General features: G+C 41.5%; 1 protein-coding gene across 3 annotated transcripts; it reads left to right on the top strand.

The window, feature by feature from the left end:
* Positions 1-2,447: 2,447 nt before the first annotated feature.
* LOC129848898 (endonuclease domain-containing 1 protein-like) lies at positions 2,448-14,416 on the top strand. Of its 3 annotated transcripts, none has more exons than XM_055916000.1 (4): positions 2,448-3,061; positions 4,159-4,329; positions 12,323-12,603; positions 12,984-14,416. In XM_055916000.1, exons 2-4 carry the CDS (start codon positions 4,320-4,322, stop codon positions 13,704-13,706), a joined length of 1,014 nt encoding a protein of 337 aa, XP_055771975.1. In that variant the 5' UTR covers positions 2,448-3,061; positions 4,159-4,319; the 3' UTR covers positions 13,707-14,416. The 3 variants fall into 3 exon arrangements, with proteins under 3 accessions (XP_055771975.1, XP_055771974.1, XP_055771977.1); XM_055915999.1 differs by having other exon boundaries at positions 3,969-4,329; XM_055916002.1 differs by having other exon boundaries at positions 2,448-4,329; positions 12,984-13,070; positions 13,179-14,416.
* Positions 14,417-18,621: the final 4,205 nt, after the last annotated feature.

Raw genomic sequence — 18,621 nt, 5'->3', positions numbered from 1 at the left:
TGTTGCCTTGACAGAACAATGTTGAGGTGGGTTCCGGAGGGACGTTAGACAGCAAGAGAAATTAGATTATAAAAGTTATAGAAACTGGTGTTGAGTAGGAGTGCTGATCTACGATCAAATCCACCCCTGTCCACATAATCTCATTCCAGATACAACTGATTCAGTATGATCTAGGCAAAGCTGATCCTAGAACAGTACACCTCTGTACGCATTTATGAAATGTCTCAGGGTAAGAATGCTGAACTGGAATCAGTTAACCTCCCCGTCAAAGTAATGTTATTCATTCTACTCAGAAATGCTAAACTGATCCCAGTTCAACACTCCTACTTCAAGCCACCAAGTGAATGTTGGGTCTTGGGTGCTAAATGTCTTGATCAGTGGTTGAAAAATGACCCAACTGTCAAACTGGAGTAAAAGTTAAGATAGGTTAATAGAAAATGACTCATGTAAAAGTCACCCAGTCAAATACTACTTGAGTAAAAGTATAAAAGTATTTGGTTTTAAATATACTTAAGTATCAAAAGTAAACGTCATTGCTAAAATATGAATTCAAAACAAATCAAATTTTATTAGTCACATGCCCTGAATACAACAGCTGTAGTGAAAAACTTACGAGCCCCGAACCAACAATGCAGTTTAAGAAATAAATACAGATAAGAAGAAGAAAAAAAAGTAACAAGTAATTAAACGTTCGTTGGAGGGCATAGCCGGATTTCTTATAAGCTTCCGGGTTAGAGTCCCGCTCATTGAAAGTGACAGCTCTAGCCTTTAGCTCAGTGCGGATGTTGCCTGTAATTCATGGTTTCTGGTTGGGGTATGTACGTACGGTCACTGTGGGGACGATGTCATTGATGCACTTATTGATGAAGCCAATGACAGATGTGGTGTACTCAGATGTGGTGTGCGCCGTACCACCCTCTCAGGTCCTAGAGCCGTACCACCCTCTCAGGTCCTAGAGCCGTACCACCCTCTCAGGTCCTAGAGCCGTACCACCCTCTCAGGTCCTAGAGCCGTACCAACCTCTCAGGTCCTAGAGCCGTACCACCCTCTCAGGTCCTAGAGCCGTACCACCCTCTCAGGTCCTAGAGCCGTACCACCCTCTCAGGTCCTAGAGCCGTACCACCCTCTCAGGTCCTAGAGCCGTACCACCCTCTCAGGTCCTAGAGCCGTACCACCCTCTCAGGTCCTAGAGCCGTACCAACCTCTCAGGTCCTAGAGCCGTATCACCCTCTCAAGTCAAAGAGCCGTACCATCCTCTCAAGTCCTAGAGCCGTATCACCCTCTCAAGTCCTAGAGCCGTACCACCCTCTCAGATCCTAGAGCCGTACCAACCTCTCAGGTCCTAGAGCCGTACCACCCTCTCAGGTCCTAGAGCCGTACCACCCTCTCAGGTCCTAGAGCCGTACCACCCTCTCAGATCCTAGAGCCGTACCAACCTCTCAGGTCCTAGAGCCGTACCACCCTCTCAGGTCCTAGAGCCGTACCACCCTCTCAGATCCTAGAGCCTCACTACCCTCTCAGATCCTAGAGCCTCACCACCCTCTCAGGTCCTAGAGCCGTACCACCCTCTCAGATCCTAGAGCCTCACTACCCTCTCAGATCCTAGAGCCTCACCACCCTCTCAGGTCCTAGAGCCGTACCACCCTCTCAGGTCCTAGAGCCGTACCACCCTCTCAGGTCCTAGAGCCTCACCACCCTCTCAGGTCCTAGAGCCGTACCACCCTCTCAGGTCCTAGAGCCGTACCACTTTCTCAGGTCCTAGAGCCGTACCACCCTCTCAGGTCCTAGAGCCGTACCACCCTCTCAGGTCCTAGAGCCGTACCACCCACTCAGGTCCTAGAGCCGTACCACCCTCTCAGATCCTAGAGCCTCACTACCCTCTCAGATCCTAGAGCCTCACCACCCTCTCAGGTCCTAGAGCCGTACCACCCTCTCAGATCCTAGAGCCGTACCAACCTCTCAGGTCCTAGAGCCGTACCACCCTCTCAGGTCCTAGAGCCGTACCACCCTCTCAGGTCCTAGAGCCGTACCACCCTCTCAGGTCCTAGAGCCGTACCAACCTCTCAGGTCCAAGAGCCGTACCATCCTCTCAAGTCCTAGAGCCGTATCACCCTCTCAAGTCCTAGAGCCGTATCACCCTCTCAAGTCCTACAGCCGTATCACCCTCTCAAGTCCTACAGCCGTACCATCCTCTCAAGTCCTAGAGCCGTATCACCCTCTCAAGTCCTAGAGCCGTACCACCCTCTCAGATCCTAGAGTCCGAGAAGGGACATGTAGAGAACTAAAAGAAGGAAGAAGTGGTAGTTTTGTTTGTTTTGGCGATGTACTATTTTATTAGGGTGGATGGATTAAGTTAGTATCACTATTATGTTTGGAGTTATTTATTTTTTATTGTATTTTTTTTTGTTTCAAACCGTCCAGTTGGTGGCGGCAAAGCACCTTTTTGTGTGTTGTCCGCCATAAAACCCACAGAAGAAGAAGACACTTTCCCCTCATCGGATCATTGTTTACATCAAACGGAGAGTTACAGAGGAAGTATCTTTAATAAGGTTGGATGAAATGGATTGTAATCTTATTGCTACATCTGGGAAGTTGTAAGAAGAATGGAAAAGTGAATTGAAAACATTATACAGTTCTATCTCTGCAGTCATCTACCTATGATACCCGTAGCATTGGTTTGGTATCGGTAACTACCGGTACAATCAGCGGCCACTTGTCTGCATTTTCAATAGTATTTTTACAATCGTAGCTATTTTAATGCATACTATCGCTTATATTCGTGCTTTGTTGTATGTTGTAAGACGTCTGTGAAGTTGTGAAATAGTGTTTACGTGATGCAGGCTACAGTTCAGTAACTTTAGCATGTTACTGTACAGTAGTTTATTTTCGGTTCCAGTGTATAACAGTTTTATTCAACATGTATCAGTCATGGATTAGTTTATACATGTATAATGTTATCTAGTTTAATGGCGTAGAAGTCGTGATTTTTCTGTTACGTACGTCTCTTGGAGGAGGGAACGCAACACCCTGCTACAACTCAACTCCCCGTGGAGTGAAAAAGGTATGTGATCGTAGGTGCGGGGAAGGACGGCATCGAAAAATACCGTTTACAGGGAATCTAATTCTTCCTTAAACACGTTAAGTTGGGTTAACTGGGCTGGGCCGAACCAAAGCAAAGAAAGTAAAAGTCCCCTCTCCTACCTTACCTGCCTTCCCACAGCTTACCTAACCTTTAGCACCTACTGGCGGCTAACCAAAATACAGGAGGTGATCCGCCCAGGTCTTACCTAGTGTGCATAGACGGATTCAATACTACGGGTTATGTATGCCCGCAGGCCTCTTGCCTAAACACTCCCAAGGTGCCTTGCCCTTCCCCTCTGGGAACAAATGAAACAGAATAATTCAAACTTAGTGAACAATTTCAATAACCCCAAAACACTCAGTCCTATGGCATACACATACCTCTGCAGGAGAGGCTACACAATACTTTCAACAACTTTTACAGACCAACAGCCAACACAGGACGCCATTTCCTGAAATACACACAAACCCACAACAACACAGAAACTGTGGAATGTAACATTTGCCTTGCATTTCAATCTACACATGAATATGGTTCTGCAATGTATTGCAATGTTAGGTAGGCTATTCAATTCCCTTGGCATTCTGCAAGCATGAATACTTTACAATAATGGAAGATATGCATTGTGTTAATCTTACTATTTGTCCATGTATTGAATGATACACAGCTTTCCATAAATGCAGTGTGGACTTTTTACAGATGAAACCCCTTCCATTATGACACTCCCTTCCTGTATCTGTCATAAAGGCCTGTGCATTCTTTGTCCTTTAGTTACACAACTAAATCTAGTATCTGTCACTTACCTTTCATGCTGTAGATCTGCTGTCATGGTGCTGAGAATGCTTAGTACTGTATCTGTCACTTATGTATTCTCTGTATGTATTAGGTATGAACCCTTGGACATACAGGTACCTCCAGCGTTCCCTCCTGCCTCACGTTCGGCCCCTGTCCCTGGTGATCTACCCCAGACCCTCTTGTATCCATCCCAGTCTTCTGAACTTGCCCCAGTGGGGTGAAGACCAGAAGAGGGTGATGTCCTTCCTGCCTCTCTCTCTCTCTCTCTCCCTTAAATGCAGCTGGTGATTCCAGAGAGCCGGCGGGCATCTCTCAACAAGAAGCAGCAGTGGATTGACCGGATGCTGTTTACCAGGAGCCTCCTACAGAGCTCACAGTCCATCACTGTCCTTTCCCTGGTGGGGTGAAGACCAGAAGAGGGTGATGTCCTTCCTGCCTCAGAATGTGCTGGGGTGAGTTTTTCCATAATAAATGAGCAGCTTAGAAAGGGTAATTTAATATTTTCTTCTCTCATGATCTATCAATGTCTCAGGATGCCACTGAGTAAACATTATCTAACTGATTAACTTTTCTGTGATGATATGTGGAAGAAGATGTGTCTGAAGTAAACAGAGGAACTGGTCTAGAGTTAGTCCTGTCTGGTATAATTAGTGGTCAAGACTGGACAAGGAGGGTTGGATAAACTCCTCTCTATGAAGATGAGTCCTGTCTGGTATAATTAGTGGTCAAGACTGGACAAGGAGGGTTGGATAAACTCCTCTCTATGAAGATGAGTCCTGTCTGGTATAATTAGTGGTCAAGACTGGACAAGGAGGGTTGGATAAACTCCTCTGTATGAAGATGAGTCCTGTCTGGTATAATTAGTGGTCAAGACTGGACAAGGAGGGTTGGATAAACTCCTCTGTATGAAGATGAGTCCTGTCTGGTATAATTAGTGGTCAAGACTGGACAAGGAGGGTTGGATAAACTCCTCTGTATGAAGATGAGTCCTGTCTGGTATAATTAGTGGTCAAGACTGGACAAGGAGGGTTGGATTAACTCCTCTGTATGAAGATGAGTCCTGTCTGGTATAATTAGTGGTCAAGACTGGACAAGGAGGGTTGGATAAACTCCTCTGTATGTGGAACAGGTGTGACTATTTATCATGTGTAACAATCAAACCTCCCTATTGGCTGTGTGTTCCACATTCTAAAGTAGAACCATCATTTTACTGGCTGAAATATTGTCCAGAAATGACCTCATTGGACAGAAAGGGGAACTCCTCCCCACACGCATGTTGAACAAATATAATGTTTCCCTGAAACAAAGGATTCCTGTAGTTTCATGAAATAAGAAATTGATTCATAGTATATCATACAAGCCAACGTTCAATAGCAACACTGCTATTGCTTGTTTAGTTTCTCAACATGACCAAGAGGTTTTGTTTAAATCCCTTGAAAACTTTTAGTTTTATTGAGGAAGAAAAAGGGTTTTGAGTCCCTGAAGTAAATATACTTGCTGCTTCTCTTTTTGTTAAATTATTGACCTGTGGAACATTCACCTACGGGGTCAATTGTAACATTTAATTCCCTCCACCTTTGGTTGAATTGTAAATGACTGGTACGTCCTAGGAACATACTTAGTGTGTAATGGTAGCTGAGATATGATGTTTGTAAAAAAATATTATTAATCTAACTTAAATAATATTTTCATAATAAACTAAAGTCTAAAAGTGTTAGTTTGTTCCCCAGTCTCCTCTACTCTTACTGAGAAAAGGCCTCAACTGAAGAATCTACAGCTGCTGAGTCTGAGGTGTTAAACAGTCCAGTGCTGCTCTGACCACAGTGTTGTTAGGAACCACATTTTCTAACTCTACATACACAGCCTTGTGTCAACTCTTACTGTGACCTACTTTAGTTACTGGAAATAAACTCAGCAGTGGTCAGACCACAGAATACACCAACATAAACACCAATAAATTAAACCATTATTGATATATTCTGGTTTCCATTAAATGTGTTAGAGGCCAAATCAGAGGTGGAAACTTGATTGAAATTTGATTGCTTCCTCCGTTTCATTCAGTTGTCAAGACTGGACAAGGAGGGTTGGATAAACTCCCATCTATGAAGATGTGTCCTATCTGGTATAATTAGTTGTCAAGACTGGACAAGGAGGGTTGGATAAACTCCTCTGTATGAAGATGAGTCCTGTCTGGTATAATTAGTGGTCAAGACTGGACAAGGAGGGTTGGATAAACTCCTCTGAATGTGGAACAGGTGTGACTATTTATCATGTGTAACAATCAAACCTCCCTATTGGCTGTGTGTTCCACATTCTAAAGTAGAACCATCATTTTACTGGCTGAAATATTGTCCAGAAATGACCTCATTGGACAGAAAGGGGAACTCCTCCCCACACGCATGTTGAACAAATATAATGTTTCCCTGAAACAAAGTATTCCTGTAGTTTCATGAAATATGAAACTGATTCATAGAATATCATACATCATACAAGCCAACATTCAAGGCAACACTACATGTAAACAATTAGCAAATAAACGTCCACACCTTTAAATCACAACTACAAAGGTCATTTTACATGAAGTAAATAGTAATTAAGTAAAATTGTGTGACCTGCTTCAGCTGTTTAACATTTTTATGGTGATTGAAGAAGTTAAAAATGTTTTACTTAACCTCTAACGAGTCACAAACCTGGATCCGGGATCCCCCCATCAAAAAAGCAGACTAGCATAGCCTAGCCTAAAGCGACAGGGATATCATATAATAAAATGTTCATGAAATCACAAGTCCAAGACACCAAATGAAAGATACACATCTTGTGAATCCAGCCATCATTTCTGATTTTTAAAATGTTTTACAGGGAAGACACAATATGTATTTCTATTAGCTAACCACCATAGCAAAAGACACAACTTTTTTTCCCACCATTTTTTTCCTGCATAGGTAGCTATCACAAATTCGACCAAATAAAGATATAAATAGTCACTAACCAAGAAACAACTTCATCAGATGACAGTCCTATAACAGATTTATTGTATAGCATGTTTTGTTAGAAAAATGTGCATATTTCAGGTATAAATCATAGTTTTACATTGCAGCCACCATCACAACTCTCACCAAAGCAGCTAGAATAACTACAGAAACCAACATGAAATACCTAAATACTCATCATAAAACATTTATGAAAAATACACGGTGTACAGCAAATTAAAGACAAATATCTTGTGAATCCAGACAATATTTCAGATTTTTTAAGTGTTTTACAGCGAAAACACAATATAGCATTATATTAGCTTACTACAATAGCCTACCACACAGCCCCATTCATTCAACATAACGTTAGCGATAGCAAATAAACCAGCAAAAGATATTCATTTTTTCACTAACCTTCTCAAACTTCTTCAGATGACAGTCCTATAACATCATATTACACAATACATATAGAGTTTGTTCGAAAATGTGCATATTTAGCGGCACAAATCGTGGTTATACAATGTGAATAGTAGCCAAACTTCAAACAAAATGTCGGGAGAAATCTTGGGAGAGGCACCTAATCTAATCAGTAACTAGTCATAAACTTGACTAAAAAAATACAGGTTGGACAGCAAATGAAAGATACATTAGTTCTTAATGCAACCGCTGTGTTAGATTTTTAAAATGAACGTTACTACGACATACAGCGTGCGTTACAGCGAGACCGTGCCGAAATTAATGGCGGAATTATAGTTTAACATTTTTCAACAGAAATACGAATTAACAGCATAAATAGTTCTTACTATTTGATGAGCTTCCATCAGAATCTTGTGCAAGTTGTCCTTTGTCCAGAATCATCGTTGCTCGGTTGTAGATTGTCGTCTTCAACTTAGCTAATGTTTGCTGCTAATTCCTATGTGGCCCAGACGTGTCCAACTCTTCATAACGCAGCACAAAGAAAATTCCGAAAATCGGAATATACTGATATAAACTGATATAACTCGGTTTAAAATAACTACATTATGATGTTTTTAACACCTATATCGAATAAAATCAGAGCCGGATATATCTAAGGCCTATAACGAGAGCTTTTCAGAATGCCATCCTGAGGTCTGTCTCGCGTCATGACGAACGTTGAAAAGAGTGCACCCCCCGTTCCAAGAGCCTTTATACGGCCTCAGATCTACCTAGCAACCCCATTCCAATTCTCACTGCTTACTGACATCTAGGGGAAATCGTATGCAGTGCATGTCGACTCATAGATTACATGCAAATTAATAAACTGACCCTGGAACAGAGTGCCCGATTTCAGATTTCTCACTTCCTGACAGGAAGTTTGCTGCAACTTGAGTTCTGTTTCACTCACAGATATAATTCAAACGGTTTTAGAAACTAGAGTGTTTTCTATCCAATAGTAATAATAATATGCATATTTTACGAGCAAGAATTGAGTACGAGGCAGTTTAATTTGGGAACGAATTTTTACTAAGTGAAAACAGCGCCCCCATATTGACAAGAAGTGAAGCAGTCATTTTAAATATTATCCATGAAGGTAGGGTAGACTGGGGAACAAAGTAACACAGGGTCAGTTGTAACAGATAAATAAGTCCAATTAGAAACCAGGTAGAAAGCTCTTATTCAATGTGATAATGGTTGGTTAGTGTCTCTACATGACCAAGAGGTTTTGTTTAAATCCATTGATGACTTTTAGTTTTATTGAAGAAGAAAAAGGGTTTTGAGACCCTAAAGTAAATATACTTGCTGCTTCTCTTTTTGTTAAATTATTGACCTGTCGAACATTCACTGACTGGGTCAATTGTAACATTTAATTCCCACCACTTGGTTGAATTGTAAATGACTGGTACTTCCTAGGAACATACTTAGTGTGTAATGGTAGCTGAGATATGTTGTTTGTATACAAATATTATTAATCTAACTTAAATAATATTTTCCTAATAAACTAAAGTCTAAAAGTGTTAGTTTGTTCCCCAGTCTCCTCTACTCTTACTGAGAAAAGGCCTCAACTGAAGAATCTACAGCTGCTGAGTCTGAGGTGTTAAACAGTCCAGTGCTGCTCTGACCACAGTGTTGTTAGGAACCACATTTTCTAACTCTACATACACAGCCTTGTGTCAACTCTTACTGTGACCTACTTCAGTTACTGGAAATAAACTCAGCAGTGGTCAGACCACAGAATATGTTGTTAGGTTCTATTACTAGAGTGAGAACTTGAACCAAACCAAGTTTATTCTTCCCAGAGGGTCAAACCAGCTGCATTAGACACAGACATGGTTTCTCCTGTGGTAGTATACAGTCTTGGCCAAATGTTTTGGGAACGACACAAATATTAATTTCCACAAGGTTTGCTGCTTCAGTCTCTTTAGATATTTTTGTCAGATGTTACTATGGAATACTGAAGAATAATTACAAGCATTTCATAAGTGTCAAAGGCTTTTATTGACAATTACATGAAGTTGATGCAAAGAGTCAATATTTGCAATATTTGACCCTTTTTTTCAAGACCTCTGCAATCTGCCCTGGCATGCTGTCAGTTAACTTCTGGGCCACATCCTGACTGATGGCATCCCATTATTGCATAATCAATGCTTGGAGTTTGTCAGAATTTGTGGGGTTTTGTTTGTCCACCGGCGTCTTGAGGATTGACCACCAATTCTTAGTGGGATTAAGGTCTGGGGAGTTTCCTGGCCATGGACCCAAAATATCGATGTTTTGTTCCCCGAGCCACTCAGTTATCACTTTTGCCTTATGGCAAGGTGCTCCATCATGCTGGAAAAGGCATTGTTCATCACCAAACTGTTCCTGGATGTTTGGGAGAAGTTGCTATCGGAGGATGTGTTGGTACCATTCTTTATTCATGGCTGTGTTCTTAGGCAAAATTGTGAGTGAGTCCACTCCCTTGGCTGAGAAGCAACCCCACACATGAATGGTCTCAGGATGCTTTACTGTTGGCTGGCATGACACAGGACTGATGGTAGCGCTCACCTTGTCTTCTCCAGACAAGCTTTTGTCCGGATTCCCCAAACAATCGGAAAGGGGATTCATCAGAGAAAATTACTTTACCCCAGTCCTCAGCAGTCCAATCCCTGTACCTTTTGCAGAATATCAGTCTGTCCCCGATGTTTTTCCAGGAGAGAAGTGGCTTCTTTGCTGCCCTTCTTGACACCAGGCCATCCTCCAAAAGTCTTCACTTCACTGCGCGTGCAGATGCACTCACACCTGCCTGCTGCCATTCCTGAGCAAGCTCTGTACTGGTGGTGCCCCGATCCCGCAGCTGAATCAACTTTAGAAGATGGTCCTGGCGCTTGCTGGACTTTCTTGGGCGCCCTGAAGCCTATTTCAAAACAATTGAACCGCTCTCCTTGAAGTTCTTGATGATCCGATAAATGGTTGATTTAGGTGCAATCTTACTGGCAGCAATATCTGTCACGTTCGTCGTACTCCTCATCTGAGGATGAGTAGTAAGAAGGATCGGAGGACCAATGCGCAGCGTGATATGAATACATCGTTACTTTTATTAACGAATAACACTGAATAACCATACAAAACAATAAATGGACAAACGAACGAAAACGCAACAGTCCCGTATGGTGACATACACAAAGACACAGAAACAATCACCCACAACCCACAATACAAAACAGGCTACCTAAATATGGTTCCCAATCAGAGACAACGACTAACACCTGCCTCTGATTGAGAACCATATCAGGCCAAACACAGAAACAGACAAACTAGACATACAACATAGAATGCCCACTCAGATCACACCATGACCAAACAAAACATAGAAACATACAAAGCAAACTATGGTCAGGGCGTGACAATATCCTTGCCTGTGAAGCCCTTTTTGTGCAAAGCAATGATGACGGCACGTGTTTCCTTGCAGGTAACCATGGTTGACAGAGGAAGAACAATGATTCCAAGCACCACCCTCCTTTTGAATCTTCGTCTGTTATTCGAACTCAATCAGCATGACAGAGTGATCTCCAGCCTTGTCCTCGTCAACACTCACACCTATGTTAATGAGAGAATCACTGACATGATGTCAGCTGGTCCTTTTGTGACAGGGCTGAAATGCAGTGTAAATGTTTTTGGAGGAATCAGTTCGTTTGAATGGCAAAGAGGGACTTTGCAAATAATTGCAATTCATCTGATCACTCTTCATAACATTCTGGAGTATATGCAAATTGCCATCATACAAGCTGAGGCAGCAGACTTTGTGACAATTAATATTTGTGTCATTCTCAAAACCTTTGGCCACGACTGTATACCCCATTCTGGGTGGAGTCTCCTCCTCATCACTAAACATTACATCATTATTTCTAGGCAGGGATCTGAGTGATATGAGCCTTAAACGGTTCCTCCCCTTATCAGTACTGCCTCATGTGACCATGTTTCCCTGCATTCAGCCCCTCCCAAGCTTCATTATGGCTCCCCTCATGCCTCCATTATACCTAATGATTCCTAATAATTACAGCTCAGAAACCAAACCTACACCAACATAAACACCAATAAATGAAACATCCAGTATTGCCATCTTCTGGTTTCCATTAAATGTGTTAGAGGCCAAATCAGAGGTGGAAATGTGATTGACATTTGATAGCTTCCTCCGTTTCATTCAGTTGGACACATCTTCCTCCGTTTCATTCAGTTGGACACATCTTCCTCCGTTTCATTCAGTTGGACACATCTTCCTCCGTTTCATTCAGTTGTAATCATATCTGTAATGTATGTGAGGCCTTTAAGACCTCATACTAAATATGTTGACTTGCTGGTCAAGGGAAATGCAAGTTTACTTCTTTGAGTTGTTGAGTCAGAGGCGCTAAGCCTTGTGAGATATTAATGAATGTGAACTCAGCAACCGTAATTCCAGAACAGTCCCACTGTTGTAATAGTGTGATGTGTAACTTCTGACAGACTCTATGCTGAGTAAAGTCATGTTTTTATCCTAAAACTTTTTTCTACCAGAACCAAAGTGTTCCCAGAACTATAGACTTGTGTGATTAAGTTCTGGGTCCATACGTGTTAGAAACTACAGTAGGTGAAACACATGTTATTTGTGACAGCAGTGTCCATGGAAACAGAGGGGTTTATGCAAATCAACCCTTTCTGTCTTAACATCTGAAGGAGGAGTCTCTGAAAACCAATTTAAAGCAGTCTGTCCTGACTCAGCTCAGCAGTCTCCAGTCTACCAACTGGTCTCTGAAATAACTATTTAAAGCAGTCTGTCCTGACTCAGCTCAACAGTCTCCAGTCTACCAACTGGTCTCTGAAATAACTATTTAAATCAGCCTGTCCTGACTCAGATCAGCATTCTCCAGTCTACCAACTGGTCTCTGTAACTTCATCTTTGTCTCTGTGGTGTACAGTCTTCAGGTGATGATGGGGGTATTGAATCATCTCTCTACTCTCCTCCTTCTCTCTCTCCTTCCTCCTGCTCTCTCTCATGTAGTGAAGAAGTTCAGTGATGTTCCACAGTGCAAGAGTTTCTTCCTGAAGGGGACAACTCCAAATCTCCCAGGTATTTTGGTTGATGGGAAAGTCCAGGACCAGAACCGCTACAAGCCGATCTGCCAGTTGTTTAAATACAAGAAGAAAACGGAAGTTAACAACATCTACAGGTTTGCAACTCTCTACGATACGACCAACAGGATCCCTGTGTTCTCAGCCTACACCTTCACTGGTCCTCCTACAGACCGCAGACCAAATCAACGTTGGATGATCGAGCCCCAGGTAGGACTAATGTTTGTCATATAACATAACATGTGTATTTGTTTACTGGTATATATCACAGACAGTTATGTTACCTAGTCAGTCCTGGATGATAGAGCCCCAGGTAGGACTAATGTTTGTCATATAACATAACATGTGTATTTGTTTACTGGTATATATCACAGACAGTTGTGTTACCTAGTCAGTCCTGGATGATGGAGCCTCAGGTAGTTCTAATCTCTATTCATTCAACATGTGTATTTGATTACTGGTATATATCATGTATATATGTATCTTTGTTGCAACCACTTTCAGCTTAAGTCTGGATTGTGAAATAGTGATTTTTTTTTAAATGTATGAATTTTTCTAATAGTTTTAATGTCGGACTGATGTTTCTGCAGCTTGAAGATAAACATTACACACGTGACATGATGGTGGCAGGTAGACGTCTAAGAGTCGAGCACCAGGCTACGAACGCAGACTACAAGGTAAAGATAAAGGGCATGCATCTGGACAGAGGTCACCTATTCCCATGTTCGTATGCTGATGATGATACCATGAGGTCCACTTTCACCCTGACAAACGCCGTTCCACAGGAAAGAGGCTTCAACCGAGGCAGATGGAGTAAAATTGAGTGCAAAGTCAGAGAATATCTTGTGAAGAACTGTAAGGAAGCTGAAGACCAGATTAAAGCCTATGTGGTGACTGGAGCAGTGCCCAGCAACAACAAACTGAACAAACGAGTGAACATCCCGGATCTTCTGTGGACAGCCTACTGCTGTAAAAACAAACTGGGAGAGTGGGTGGCCGGAGCATACTGGGGGAAGAACGTAAAGGGGGAAACAGTGAATTCAAATACCTTGGGAGTTCTCGAAAAAGAATTGACGAGTTTCTACAAGGACTTCAAGGTATTCCCATATTATTGCCCAAGAAAAGCTATTCAAAGTGTAGAACAGGATGAGACAGGGAGGAACAGAGAGAGAGTATTAGAGGGTGGGGCGGGGCAAAAGAGGAGCGGGAAAGGGAGCAGAGAGAGGAGCATGAAGATGGCGAGAAGAACAGGGGATGAGTTAAAGGAATGTGATGAGGAGGATGGATGTGATTGTGACTGTGATGAAAAATGATGAGTTTTGTCCAGTGGTAATTCCCACAACTATTGAGTACACATCCCCTAAGTTATAAGGGTTATAAGTGTTAAGTAATAATGGTTATAAGGGGTAAGTAATAAGTGTTATAAGCCATGGTTAAAATGGTTATAATAAGGGTTAAAATGGTTATAATAAGGGTTATAATGGTTATAATAAGGGTTATAATGGTTATAATTAAACAAGTTTAAGGGTTATAAACATTAAAGACAAGCTCTGTTACTTTGGCGACTAAGAAAGTATATTTTAAACCTCCCACTTTGTGCTTGATGTATCAATGTGTCGTTCATACAAATAGAATCTATGAGCAGAATTACTGTTTCCCTACATTTCACCCCCCCCTAGCAAATTGAGTCTTAGCCAATGAGCATCAGCCCCTCACATGTGAGTGAAAACTAGTTGTGGTGGCAGAATTTGTGTTGAACTGTTGTAACTTCTCAAGGAACATGTTCTGTGTTGGACTGTGATGTCATGCCTTTCATAGAGTCCTGGTGTGTCTGTACCTTAAACACAAGGCCATTGTGTTCTGGAACTGTTGCTGGTATAAATAACTGTAACAATCTGATGGTATTATCACCTCCCACTATATAAGGGACATGGAACCATTTACTCAGGGGGTTCTTCCCTGTGAAATCACAATCATCTCCTCTGCAGCTGCTTGATTAAAGATCTTTCTATTCAATTAAAAAGTCTCTGCCTTCATCTTTGGATCTAATCTTCTACAACATTTGGTGCCGTGACCCAGATGGACTCAGACATCCCTCTGGCCACATCTTAAAGAACGTAAGAGACCTTATTAAAACATCTCTGTGAAGGACTGTCTGTTGTCCAGCCGAGCATTAATGGTGAAAGACCTCTTGTCCTCCTCAGCCACAAAATGTTGGTGATCAATTTGGCAGAACTATTTATTCACTATAATAATGAATCTAACCGGTTAACATTGATCAATGGGAGCACAGTGGTGTCTCCAATAGGAGGGATTGGTTTACCTATAATCACCTGAAACATACTGTTGGACCAGTATATTAGGAGGGATTGGTTTACCTATAATCACCTGAAATATACTGTTGTACCAGTATATTAGGAGGGATTGGTTTAACTATAATCACCTGAAATATACTGTTGGACCAGTATATTAGGAGGGATTGGTTTACCTATAATCACCTGAAATATACTGTTGGACCAGTATATTAGGAGGTATTGGTTTACCTATAATCACCTGAAATATACTGTTGGACCAGTATATTAGGAGGGATTGGTTTACCTATAATCACCTGAAATATACTGTTGGACCAGAATATTAGGAGGGATTTGTTTACCTATAATCACCTGAAATATATTGTTGGACCAGTATATTAGGACTGCCTAGAAGTTCAGCATCCCGGAGTCGCCTCTTCACTGTTGACGTTGAGACTAGTGTTTTGTGGGCACTATTTAACGAAGCTGGCAGTTGATGACTTGTATCTGTTTCTCAAACTAGACACTAATGTCCTTGTCGTCCTGCTCAGTTGTGCACCGGGGCCTCCCACTTCTCTTTCTATTCTGGTTAGAGCCAGTTTGTGGTGTTCTGTGAAGGGAGTAGTACACAGCATTGTACGATATTTTCAGTTTCTTGGCAATTTCTCACATTGAATCGCCTTCATTTCTCAGAACAAGAATAGACTGACGAATTTCAGAAGAAAGTTCTTTGTTTCTGGCCATTTTGAGCCTGTAATCAAACCCACAAATGCTGATGCTCCAGATACTCAACTAGTCTAAAGAAGGCCAGTTTTATTGCTTCTTTAATCAGATCAACAGTTTTCAGCTGTGCTAACATCATTACAAAAGGGTTTTCTAATGATCAATTAGCCTTTTAAATTGATAAACTTGGATTAGCTAACACAATGTGCCATCGGAACAGAGGAGTGATGGTTGCTGATAATGGGCCTCTGTACGCCTATGTAGATATTCCATTAAAAATCAGCTGTTTCCAGCTACAATAGTCATTTACAACATTAAAAATGTCTACACTGTATTTCTGATAAATTTGTGGTTATTTTAATGGACAATTTTTTTTTGCTTTTCTTTAAAAAACAAGGATATTTCTAAGTGACCCCAGACGTTTGAATGGTAGTGTACATGGAGACTAGTGAAAGTGACAAAGACAGTGATGAAGACAAGTGGAAAGATTCATGGTCCTCGTGGTCTATCAGTTAAGGTCAAATGTAATGAGTGTCGACAGTAGATGAATGGAAATATGTTATTAGTTGCTTTCAGCTAGCAGTCTAATAATGAAATATGTTATTAGTTGCTTTCAGCTAGCAGTCTAATAAGGAAATATGTTATTAGTTGCTTTCAGCTAGCAGTCTAATAAGGAAATATGTTATTAGTTGCTTTGAGCTAGCAGTCTAATAAGGAAATATGTTATTAGTTGCTTTCTGCTTTCAGCTAGCAGTCTAATAAGGAAATATGGGAGTCATTTGAAGAAGCTAATGTTTAAATACAAGGTTACATGATGATCAGAGGGATTGAGCCTTGGGACTGATATGAAATGAGATGCTGCCATCTGGTGTTTGGGTTAAAGATAAGCTTGCTGTGGACCCATTGATAAGCCACCAGTGAAAGTGAGTGGTATTCACTGAACTCAGGCTGTAAAGGACACATTGATAAGCCACCAGTGAAAGTGAGTGGTATTCACTGAACTCAGGCTGTAAAGGACACATTGATAAGCCACCAGTGAAAGTGAGTGGTATTCACTGAACTCAGGCTGTAAAGGACACATTAATAAGCCACCAGTGAAAGTGAGTGGTATTCACTGAACTCAGGCTGTAAAGGACACATTGATAAGCCACCAGTGAAAGTGAGTGGTATTCACTGAACTCAGGCTGTAAAGGACACATTGATAAGCCACCAGTGAAAGTGAGTGGTATTCACTGAACTCAGGCTGTAAAGGACACATTGATAAGCCACCAGTGAAAGTGAGTGGTATTCACTGAACTCAGGCTGTAAAGGACACATTAATAAGCCACCAGTGAAAGTGAGTGGTATTCACTGAACTCAGGCTGTAAAGGACACATTGATAAGCCACCAGTGAAAGTGAGTGGTATTCACTGAACTCAGGCTGTAAAGGACACATTGATAAGCCACCAGTGAAAGTGAGTGGTATTCACTGAACTCAGGCTGTAAAGGACACATTGATAAGCCACCAGTGAAAGTGAGTGGTATTCACTGTATTCAGGCTGTAAAGGACACATTGATAAGCCACCAGTGAAAGTGAGTGGTATTCACTGAACTCAGGCTGTAAAGGACACATTGATAAGCCACCAGTGAAAGTGAGTGGTATTAACTGAACTCAGGCTGTAAAGGACACAGTGGGAACATTTGGAACAGAGGTATGAATAATTGAAAAAGACAAGTTTTTGACGATTACCAATCACTATGTCTTAACTTGATAGTGTGAATAACACCAGTGACTTAAGGATGAAGGTAATGTCATCTAAAACAATCATCTGTTTCCAGTACGTGGAACACTGTCCAAAATGTAAACAGATCCCAGTAAACGTTCTGAGGACCAGGACTATAAAAAAAGGAACAAGCTGATAAGCCAGCAGCAACTTTTTGAAAGACCTAGTGGATTTGCTAAGTGACTAAGATACTGTAGAAGAGTATTGAAAACAGCATATACATATGAGATGAGTAATTCCAGATATATGTAAACATTATTAAAGTGGCCAGTGATTCATAATCTATGTCTATTGGCAGCAGCCTCTAATGTGCTAGTGATGGCTGTTTAACAGTCTGGATGGCCTTGAGATAGAAGCTGTTTTTCAGTCTCTAGGTCCCAGCTTGATGCACCTGTACTGACCTCGCCTTCTGGATGGTAGCGGGGTGAAGAGGCAGTGGCTCGGGTGGTTGATGTTTTGTTGACGTTGGGTGAGAGGTTGTTTCCCAGGCATCACACTCCCAGAGCCCTCACCTCCTCCCTGTAGGCTGTCTCGTCATCGTTGGTAATCAAGCCTACTACTGTTGTGTCATCTGCATTCTTGATGATTGAGTAGGAGGTGTACTTGGCCACGCAGTCATGGGTGAACGGGGAGATCAGGAGGGGGCTGAACACGCACCCTTGTGGTGCCCCAGTGTTGAAGATCAGCGGAGTGGAGGTGATGTTTCCTACCTTCACCACCTGGGGACGACCCGTCAGGAAGTCCTCAAAGCCTGCAAAGAATGTGTTTATCCTGTCCGGAAGCAAGACGTCAGTCTCGGCGACGTTGCTGGTTTTCCTTTTGTAGTCCATGATTGTCCCTTTCACAAACGTCTCATGTCTGAGATGTTGAATTGCGACTCCACTTTATCTCTATAATGACATTTAGCTGGGTTTCAATGCCTTGTGAAGTGAATAACTGCACTGTTTATACTCTGCCATATTACCAGTCTCCTTGCCATGGTTAAATGTGGTGGTTCGGGCTTTCAGTTTCACCCAACCGCTCCCCGTTTCTTCAGCTGGTTGTTCAGTACAGCACCATTTCTATTCAACTGAACGCTCCATTACGTTTTAATGTACTGAACATACTATTTAGTTTAATGTACTGAACATACTATTTAGTTTAATGTACTGAACATACTATTTAGTTTAATGTACTGAACATACTATTTAGTTTAATGTACTGAACATACTATTTAGTTTAATGTACTGAACATAGTATTTAGTTTAATGTACTGAACATACTATTTAGTTTAATGTACTGAACATAGTATTTAGTTTAATGTACTGAACATACTATTTAGTTTAATGTACTGAACATACTATTTAGTTTAATGAACATACTATTTAGTTTAATGTACTGAACATACTATTTAGTTTAATGTACTGAACATACTATTTAGTTTAATGTACTGAACATACTATTTAGTTTAA

Source organism: Salvelinus fontinalis, unplaced genomic scaffold, assembly GCF_029448725.1.
Source record: "Salvelinus fontinalis isolate EN_2023a unplaced genomic scaffold, ASM2944872v1 scaffold_1269, whole genome shotgun sequence".
Classification (NCBI taxonomy): domain Eukaryota; kingdom Metazoa; phylum Chordata; class Actinopteri; order Salmoniformes; family Salmonidae; genus Salvelinus; species Salvelinus fontinalis.
Note: the sequence above shows the minus strand (reverse complement) of the source record. Positions and strands in the feature narration are given on the sequence as shown.

Bases quoted from the DNA above. Each gene is read 5' to 3' on its own strand.
- LOC129848898 (XM_055916000.1), top strand. The intron at 12,604-12,983 runs GTAGGACTAATG...ATGTTTCTGCAG, and splicing joins GTTGGATGATCGAGCCCCAG to CTTGAAGATAAACATTACAC.